The sequence below is a fragment of the Monopterus albus genome, unplaced genomic scaffold (genome assembly GCF_001952655.1).
Source record: "Monopterus albus unplaced genomic scaffold, M_albus_1.0 scaffold85.1, whole genome shotgun sequence".
NCBI classification, from domain to species: domain Eukaryota; kingdom Metazoa; phylum Chordata; class Actinopteri; order Synbranchiformes; family Synbranchidae; genus Monopterus; species Monopterus albus.
In genome coordinates, this window is record NW_018127965.1 from 857,198 (window position 1) to 867,780 (window position 10,583).

The 10,583-nt window shown below is 39.1% G+C and overlaps 1 protein-coding gene across 1 annotated transcript in view; it reads left to right on the plus strand.

Moving 5' to 3' along the window:
- The first annotated feature begins 2,082 nt into the window (after positions 1–2,082).
- Positions 2,083–10,583, plus strand: part of rab5c (RAB5C, member RAS oncogene family) — a 12,952-nt gene continuing 4,451 nt past the window's right edge. The window contains exons 1-2 of the mRNA XM_020607425.1: positions 2,083–2,157; positions 8,364–8,708. Coding sequence (XP_020463081.1) covers positions 8,528–8,708 — 181 coding nt within the window. The 5' untranslated portion in view covers positions 2,083–2,157; positions 8,364–8,527. The remainder of the gene's footprint in view (positions 2,158–8,363; positions 8,709–10,583) is intronic.

Genomic DNA, 10,583 nt, shown 5'->3' on the forward strand with positions numbered 1-10,583 from the left:
AGCTTTAATGGGTTGTATTTATGTTTTTATTTGTTTTTATTTATATTTGTATATAATAACAAAACTACATTTTGGTTGAGAGTAGTATACTGGTATACAGTAACCATAAGAGGGACAAATGCATTATTAGGCTGTATGCAGTCATGCAAACCAAACTCTCATCCTCCAGTATTCAGCTGCATTTGTGCTTTTTTTTTTATCAAGAACAATACAAGAAAATAGCACAAGGATGATTTACTATTTACACCAGTCTTCACTATTATACCAGTGTGTCCAGGCAAACTCTGAGCTACATGTATGTAGCATCACTCAGTGGTGACAAGTGCAAACAGCAACAAAATGCAATTATTTCATCCAAGCAGAGGAGAACAAACCTAAATATAAAATTCTGATGAAGTAAAGACTGAGTGGAAATCTGTAGTGCAACTGTGTACTTAGGTAACAGTGAAATCACAGTATTTTGCAGTAGGGTGTTATTTTGATTCTTTTTATTTTTATGATATATTTTAAAATTTCAATCTCATCAAAACACATCTGAGCATTTGCCAGACCAGGGTCCCACAGTGAATGTTACCACTTGAGGAAAAAGCGTGGGAAAAGGCTTTTGGGGTGATTCAGAATTTTTCAGTCCTTTTTTTAGCTAATGTTGTTTTATATCAGGATGCAACCAAGTTGTCAGACATACAGTACATGCCAATACTCTTTCATAGTGAATGTACCTTTAATATGTGAAGGGAACTATATCTCAGACACACATAAAATAAAATTTATATTTGAATTAATTTTGGTGCACCAGCATTTCAGCAATATCAGGACAAGATGGTGCACCATAAGGACTCTTAATATTTCATGCCTCAATCTCATCATTCAAAGAGGAGATACATGACTGGTACTGAGTTGAGAACATCACCTGGGTTATAAGAAGGATGATGATAAGCATGCAATCTGACTCTACATTATAACTGCTATACATTATTTAGGCTGCATGCTTCATTGTGCTGCAGCCTAGCAGTAACAACCACCCATGTAAATGTAGAATTAAATGCCACTAGCATCAGAGTGAATAAAACAAACACAAGATGAGTGCATGTCAAGAAGAATTGTAAAAGTTAATTGAAGAAACTGGTAGGTAAGAAACACCAACTAGAAGATTTTGATATTGTTGAAACTGCTTGAGCTATTCAGGTATTATTTTTACTTTTAAAAATAAATCAGATAATACATCTACATGATGACTGATATACATATACTGTAAATTTCAGTGCTGAAAAGTAACTATATTGACTCAAACACTGTATTTAAGTGCAATTTTGATGTACTTTACTTGAGTATTTCTATTTTATGCTACTTTATGCTTCTATTTCACCATATTTCAGTGGTGGGCTAAATATTAACAATATTACTCTACATTTATCTGGCAGATAGAATTACTATATGTTTACCAGTTTCCTTTCAGATTAACACTTCTCAAATAATAACTGTATAAAACAATACATTGTTAAAGATTAAGCCAGCTGTTCCAGACCATTTTGGCTTGTATCCCATTCAAATGCAGTAGCAGTAATCTAGTAGTTGTTACCAGTTTCTCCAGATTCTCAGATATCTTAATTTAAATTGCTGTGGAATGTGGTAAAATTATTAAATGTATTTTTGCCTCACTTAAAAAGAAAGAAAGAAAGAAAGAGATGTTTCTTGTGACCCTTTCAAGGGGTCTGATCCATAAATTGGGAACCATGGGATGTAGACTAGTTAAAACTAATGCAGCTAATGTTGCATGTTTAATTGATGCATTATTGAGAATAGGCCTACTTGTGTACTTTAATTTCAGTTGGATTTTTACTTTAATGGATTATTTTATATTGACATACTGGTGCTTTTACTTAAGTGAAGGGTGTGAGTACATCTTCCACCCCTAAGTTTTAAATTAAGACTACGGGGCCATGCAAACGCCCTCTGTACAGCAGTACCATCGACTTGTGCAGCAGAAGCTTGTTGCTGTCATTGGTCAGACAGGCGCTGACAAAAAGTGGGAGGTTCCCGGAAAAAGTCTCTAACCGGAAGGAAAGGCCAGAGCCCAAGAAGAAGCAGAAGCAGAAGCAGACGCCCGCTGCCGTTACCACTGTTGCAGATGAGATCAACAAGAGAAGTAAAAGTATTGTAAGTCAAACCGCTTGACATTGTGAAAGGTGGGGGTAACGAAGAATACTGAATACACGTTGGACTTTACTGTCAGCGAACTATTAGCCGTATTTGGATAGCTTCTTCCAAATTTTACTCAATTGATCAGGCAAGTCCGGGTTCAGGTGAGATGTCCATCAGACTGGACTAGTTGAGGCTACGAGCACCGTGAGACCGCAAAAAATGCTCAAAAATCTTTTGTCACCTGTATTAAAGTAACTGAGAAGTAGTTATATGACATCGATGTATGCCAGCAGTAGACACAATAACAAATCCGAGTGCCATAGTTTGTTATATATCAACCAGCCGACGACGTGGGGCCGAGAAAAAGAAAGTTGTCTAGCTTAATGACGTTTTCGACACTTGGCCATAGCCGCTAACCTAGCTAACGCTACCAGAGTAAAAGTTTTCCTTTTGCAGGGATTAGCATTCGTTTTGTAGTCAGTTTACTCTGGCAAGCTAGTGCTGATGTTAGGCGTTCAGTTAGGTAAATATCTGGCATTATGTAGTCGACGCTTATTTCATTAGTTAACGTTAGCAAACTGTAACATTATGCTATCAAAGTTAATGATAACGGTTGTCTTGTTTTGGTTGGCTATCGTAGTGAACTAACGCTATAGCTGTCACTAATAAATATAACTTTAGCTACATTGTGGTTAGCTAATGCTACTTTCATGCCATCGTGTAACGCTATCTGTATTACCTTTAAGAGCTAAGAGTTTATGGTTCTGCTAAACCTAGTCTCAAGCAGGCAGAGGTAAAATTCATTTACTAAGCTAACCTGGGCATAGCTGTAGCTTGTACTTGTACTTAAATAAAAGTACTCTAGTGTAGGCCACAAATGTGGTACAGTTAAGTTAAACTACTTGGTTAAACCCATAGGTTTTTTTTTTTATAAAGGCATCACAGTCCTCAGCCCAAGCTGCCAGTCAAGACAGTGTCTGTTTTACATTTGAGACTGAATTATAACGTTAGTCAAGTCACATAAATAAGAATTTTGATTTAAGTAGATATATTTTTTAAATGTTAAATTACCTAGAAACTAGTGGTTGTCACTGACAGTTTTTTTTTCCATCTTTAGCATTCGCAATTTATACATTTGCCTTGAAGCTTTAATGTTTCACAACTTTTCACTCACACATCAGTAAATGCTGGCAGGCTGTGGCATCACATTAAGTCTCATAAAGGTGCCATTACTGCTGACAACATTTGTGTTGTAATTCTGTCAATTTACGTTCTTGAGGTTATTATGTGTCCGCACATGGCATCCATCCATCCATCCATCCATTTTCCTCCGCTTATCCGGGACTGGGTCGCGGGGGCAGCAGTCTAAGCATAGATGCCCAGACTTCCCTCTCTCCAGACACTTCCTCCAGCTCCTCCGGGGGAATGCCGCGGCGTTCCCAGGCCAGCCGAGAGACATAGTCCCTCCAGCGTGTCCTGGGTCTTCCCCGGGGCCTCCTCCCGGTGGGACATGCCCAGAACACCTCCCTAGGAAGGTGCCCGAAACAGATGCCCGAGCCACCTTTATCAACAAATATATTCACATATGCGTCTATCATCATTGCTCCTTTTTATGGCTTAATAATGGTGGCAGAGCTTGGACCTTTGAGACAGAGGGGTATTATAGATGCTTGGTTGATCTCTGGTTATGTTCATGGTAAATGGACCTTGTCCTCCTAAAGAGGTGACGCATCAACAAACCAGCCCTTAAAGAATCACTGAATATTTTTTTTACACAGAATTTGTTTTTGAGTTTATTAAGGACACCACTCGTTTTTCTAACATGACATATTTCAATTCTGTCTGAAGTTGCACACTCACACAGAGGTCATGAGAAATGGAAGTGCGTCTGATTTCCTTTTGGCCTTGCTAAGAGCTAGTGATGAGTATCCTCTTTGCTTTTCCTGAATTATGTCACCAGTTTGCCATCCAAACTGGCACCGTTTCTAAATCCATTTTTTATTAGAACCTCAGTAGTGGATCAAGAGCATTTCCTGTTTGATTTGAGATCTCAGTGATTGTTCTACTTGTGCATCTTTGTTGTTGTCTTGGGGCAAAATGTTACCCATAAAAGTATATTGTGCATGTGTAGGTTTTGAATATATGGTTCCACATTACATGGAAATTTCCTACATTCAGGCAATAGTTTAACCATTTGGCGTAATAGACAAAAGGAGGATAGTAATGCAGCCCCTCATTATCAGACACCAGCAGTTCTTTCAGGACTCCACCCTTCAAATAAAGTGAACAGCACAAGTCCCTACTTGTCTTGTAACTGCTATAGAGTCTGCGGCCGTAAAGGCTACTGCTGCTACTGTGACAGTTATGATTTTTTTCCATTGCGTGGTCTTGAACCGTTTATTATACAATCAATTATAAGTGTATTTTGTGTATACACTAGCTGTGTACCTTGTGCACAAATTATCATGTAAAACAAACAGAAAGCAACCAGGTATTTATCTTTTCTTACTTCATTATTAGAACAAAATTAGGCCAAAAACTCCCAAATTTTAGGTATCAAGAGAAGAGTACAAACTAAGTATTTATGCCACAGACACTTCTTCCCTGAAGATATTGTACAAAATATGACACTGCAAAATACAATATACCCAAAATGCCTCTTTTCTTGGAAACTTAGAAGTCATGAAACATTCGAGGAAGCTGTTGAAAGGAATTGAGATGTAATCATTTTGCTGGTGTATGTAGTATAAGCAATAGTTCATCAACATTTATTACTGTCATTAGTGAGTAATACTACAGTTGATATCATTTCTGATTTGTTGTTGTTTTTTATGTAGCTTTACATGAGACAGCAAGACACATGGGGAGGGAGCCATTATTTGACTGCGGGAGACCAAAGCATATGCTTTCACAGAGTGAATAGAGTGCCGAAGGGATAAAGTTTATTTTGTATGCCAACCCAGAAGTTAGCATCGCCCGGTTTCCTTGACAAAAAGCCAATGGGGATTTCACCATAGGCTTCTGGATTATTGTGGAAAATAAGCTCTATGACAAATGTTTTGTTCAGATAATCGTCATAAGTGAACATCACTTTAATTATTTTCGAAGCCCATATATACAATAACCTGAAGGAAAAAGCTTTTGTTAGGCTACAAATGAACTATACCACAGTCCCATGCCTTCATTGTCACCACCATGGCTTCCATCTTATAATTTGATTTCTAGCACTTATCTCTTCTACAAAATCCTTTCCTCTTCACTTGGCCTGAACTAGCTAACGATCATGGCTGTCTGTCAGAATAGTTTGCAAGTGTGTGAGTTTAAAACTAATGAGGCTGTAAAGGCAGACTAATAAGTAGATGAGTCTCAGTGATGGTGTGTAAAATCCCAGACAGCCTCTGTATTCTCACTTATTAGCAGCTGCCTTTTTTAAGACCTGTAAAAGCATTAAAAATCATGGGTGAGGTCATATTTTATTTTTTTTATAGAACAAAATGGGAAAATGGATTGGCCTTGTGTTAACCACAGACCTTTTTTTCAGGCATGTAAACAAAACCCATTAAAAAAAAACTCCATTGATTCTAGGGCGAGAGAACTGAAAATGCAAAAATGGTAACTGAGTTTCAGGTTTTAGGACTCACTACTATGGCACTCTATAGCAATTATTTATTAAGTGAGTGTCCTTTTTTTTTTTCTTAAGTTTTTGATACAGGATTTGGATATGATTAAAATTTCCATAAATGGGTTCCGCATATGTGTACTGGTATTTAATTTGTGCATGCATTCTCATAGTTAGGTGATCGGTGCAGTGCAATCCCTGCTAAGTACTTGGATATCATGCTGGCAGTAGAGTACACAGGAGGCCGTAATGAATATTTTAGAGGCTTTCCTTCTAGTCTGTTCCCTCTTCCTGGTGGTCCCCCCCCACTCTGACCCTTGTCCCACTGTCTCTCTGTGACCTACTTTGCTACAGAGGTCTTCAGAGCCCATTAGGGTGCCATCACAGCATCCTTCACAGGCTGCTTAAGATGTGTGCGTGTATGTCACAGTGTAAGAGGAAGACAATGTGATTGCAAGCTAGTCAGCTGTTTTTTTTTTTTTTTTTGTTTTTTTTTTGGTAAAAACAAATCTTCAGCCAGGACACACAGTCTGTTTTGCTGCTATATGTCACTCTTATGTTCCTTAAAGCTTCCTTCCTCCCATGTGAATGGCTGCAACAGTGTTTTTGTGTAGTAAATTTACTACTTAACAAAACCCTACTAAGCCCTATTGTTGATATGTTTGTTAACCACCTGTCATATTCAAACCTTCCAAATGAGCATTTTCCCTGAGCCAACAAAATTATTATTTTATTTTAAAGGCCAACTTTTTGTTAAATTTAGCTGGAATGAATTATAAATAAAATTGTTCCCAAAATGCTATTCTTGATTGCATTTTCTATTCAAGACAACTTTTGAAAAGCAATTAGTTTTCCACCAACTCAGTCAATCAGCCCCTCCTTTTTTGTTTATTCTAGTGAGGAATCTACACCGGTGAGAGCTCAGTTCTGATGCTTGCAGTCAAATTAATACAGAATGCTGACCCAGGGAACAGAGTGCCTTTATTCCTTCTTCAGCTCTGCTGCTGATGCTGTGGAGGATACCCTCCATTCTTTCAGGCCTTGTGAGAGTGTGTGTCCTTGAGCTGGAGTCCACTGAAACTTTTAGTGCACTAATGGTGATGTCGTCTCTAGTTGGACACTGGTTGTACATCCATGCACCTTCTGGTGTAGTTGGAGCCTCTTTATAAATTGCATTGTATTTTTTTATAAGCAATAGTGAATGCTCAAATTAAACTTGTACAACCAGAAATCAGGTATTTGGTATGGTTTGTGCACTGTCAAATGAAACATGCCAACTCTGAATAGTTCACTGGAAGAGGTCTCCTGTCATATGCTGATGATTAAGCCCAGCTCAGCAGTGAGCTGAGAAAAAGCCTGAAACAGCCAGACTCCATAAACTGTCAGACTATTATTTAAGGTTTTATTATTCTTGTCATTTCCCTTCTCACTCAAGAATAGCCCAGATGTTTTGGGTATGCTTTGTATTTCTGCATTAAATAGTTCCAGTGACAAAGCTGAGGCTATCCCAAGTTTTACTGTGCTCAGCAGTAAAATGTCTTCTGCAGTCTTCACTTCCTGCTTTGCGCTGAGTTGTGTTTCCTGTCCTTTGACCAAGCAGAAGCTGCCTGACCTCATGTGTATCACCCAACTGAAAAAAGTATTAGGCAAGGTTTCACATACTCAAAGCAGGCCAGAGTAAAGAGGATAGCTCTGTTGCTATGCTGTTAGCATAGCAGGCTGGCTGAAACACTTCTAAAAAGTTGTTTTTTTAAGTCAACCTTTGAATTATTAGGTTCTTCTTAGCTCTGATTGTCACCTGCCTGAATGCTACAGCAGGACTGAGCTGAAACAAAGTTTTTGTAGAGTCAGCCTGGTCCTTGTAAAGCTAAATGTTACAGGACGTTTATGTGTTAAAGCATTTTTGTTTTCAACTTGCTGATTTGTCGTTTAATGTTCACTTCGTCGTCTGGGTTTGGTGGTGCTACGTGGAAACTGTTTTAACACTGTATGGTCATGACTTCAAACTGTGGCCAGACACTTTTTTTAGAGATGAGTCACAGGAACAAATGTGTTGAGCTTATGGTTGGGTGTCACGCTAATTTCTCTGCTTTACATACACATAACATCCTGAGTTTTTGTTTTTAATATTTTACACTGTACACTTTCACCATCAGTTCTCCTCATACACATCATTACTATGTATATATTTTAAAAAGGAAAAATCCTCACACAGGTTGTCACACATTGTCAGGATGAACTGTAGGAGCAAGACTGATGGCAAGTTGCAAAGGAGAAAGTCAGCATTCACCTCCATTACTTACATTTATTTTTTTATATTGAACATGGTTAAATATTAAACTCTTTATCTGGAGGCTCAATCTCAGTGATGCAAGTTTCTTTGTCAGCAGCTCTGACTTTAAGTTGTCCAACAACCATTTGGGCTAAAACAAAAGCTTTAGTGCTGACAGATTTTACAGTATATTTTACTTGAGGAAGTGTATTATTGATTGCCAGCAGGAACAGAGAATTAATCTTGTCACCGGGTTTTCATGGGATAAATTGTACTAACATGATTGTTTAACGGGATAGATCTTAACACTGCTTATCTTGTATTTTTCAGTTCCCGCTGGTGAGGCCTCCTCTTCCTCTGGATCATCGACCTGCCTGAGTTGAACTTGCCCTCGTCCAACTCAGCCTCACCCAGCCCTAGCAACTAAGATCATCTGGACTTCCTCCCTCTTCTCCCACCTTCTTCTTCTTTCTCCCAATTTTCAGCACTGCACTATGGCAGGACGAGGTGCGGCAGGACGAGGTGCACCAGCACGGACCAACGGCACTGCAGCAAGCAACAAAATATGCCAGTTTAAGCTAGTGCTGCTGGGGGAGTCGGCAGTGGGAAAGTCCAGCTTGGTGCTGCGCTTTGTCAAAGGCCAGTTCCATGAGTACCAGGAGAGCACCATCGGGGGTGAGGGTTTTTTTTTTTTTTTTGACTCTGCTCTGAGTTGTGCTTTATTGGCATCATAGCTGCAAAGCTCTTTAGGAAAAGTACCTACCTCAGTCAAGGGCAAGACGGTATTTTGTTCTCTACCCGCACTGTGTGTGCAGCCAAACTATGTAGGTGTTCACCTTGCTCCAAATTTAGGCATAGGCTTCACACCGCAGCAGAATTATTACACAGCCCCTACATTTTTCACCCCATGTTTTTGAAGGAATCATACATCATAGTTAAATTCATAATTTGCATTTTCTTGTTAAAATTTTGTCCATGTGTCAGTGGACGCGAGTGCTGCTGAAGCAGAAAAAAAAACATGCCCTTGCCAGTACAGAGTTGCTGGTTGTTTGCAGGTCTTAATCCTTTCTGTTGTCAGTTCCTGTGCAGGAGGAGTGGCAGAGCCAGTTCTTGTAATGCCAATCACCTGACTGCCCCATGAGCCACCAAGCTCCTCACACAAGGCAGACGTAGATATTGATTTTGCAGAAAATCTTCCTTTATGCAACCCTTTACTAGAATTTAACATCAAGAGAAAATGACATCAAACAGTTTCTTGCAAATATCCGTTCTTATGAAGCAGAGCAGTGGGATTTTTTGAAACAGGAAGGAATTCAGACAACAATGGGGATTTCCTGGAGCTTGTGTAGATGAGTGAAGTTGATCAGGTGCTTTGGTTTTGAAGCTTAAAGCAGATTTAAAGCTGTTTGTGACTTCAAAATTTTGCAAAGTGGTATGGCTAAATAGGTTTGTTTTCTGCTTCATGAGGATTTCAGCCTGAGGGCTAGAGACGAAACTTTTAACTGGAATGTCTGAAGCACAAAAACTCGGTCTCCCTGGAAGAACACCAGTGGCAGGTTTCCTGTAGCGCTGCTCACTTCTGAAACTGGGCTAGTTGTTCATTAACTTCATTTCATTAACTTTAATCACATCATTCCCACTGACCTTCCATACCCTCAGCTCTCTAACACTGTATTCCCCAGTTGTTGTTTTTTAAATAACAGTGTGCTGTCACTGTCAACATGCTGGGTTTAACAGAGGATTGTAGTAGCTAATAATTATATTTACAGATGAGCAAAGTAAGAGCAACATATTTGGGGTTCAGATTTATGTTGACATTCCATACAACTGATAATGCAGGATTGTATTGATGAGGAGTTGCTGCAAACAAACTGTTCACACAACTCACCTTTGACTTTGTACGTAAAGTACAATTATATTCTTATATAAAAAGTAAGACAAAGGTGTCCTGTGGAGTTTTCTTGTAAAGAACCAATTTATCTTTCCATTGAATGATGTTCACTAAGGTGTGACAAACCTGTCTAAGGCATTTTCTTTCTCATAAAACATTTGCAAAACAGATTTTTAAGGTATTTTAAATTCTGCATTGTCTATTTCCATGTTTACTGCTTGCAGGGTTCTTCTTCCCTGCCTTTGCAGCATTATTTGGCATGTTACTGCCATTTGTTGATGAGTAGACAATGTATTGCTTCACCTGCATGCTTCCTTGTGCATGTGCACGAATAAACAAAATGGGGGTCCCGCTAGGAAAAACAACTCCATAGTGCTGTAGTAGTAGGGCTGGGTATCATTCCAGAGTTTTCATTACCGATACTTTGACTTCGATATCTGTTCCTGAATAGTAGTTTTACAATACATCAACAGTCTCTACAACTACAGGCCTGTTACCCTAATGTCATGAAGTGCTTTGAAAGACTGATGTTGGCCCACCTGAAGGACATCACAGACCCGCTGTTCGACCCCCTGAAGTTTGGCTACTTGGGCAAATGATGCAGTTAAAATGGCGCTGCATTACCTCCTGCACCGCCTTGACTCCCCAGGGACCGATGC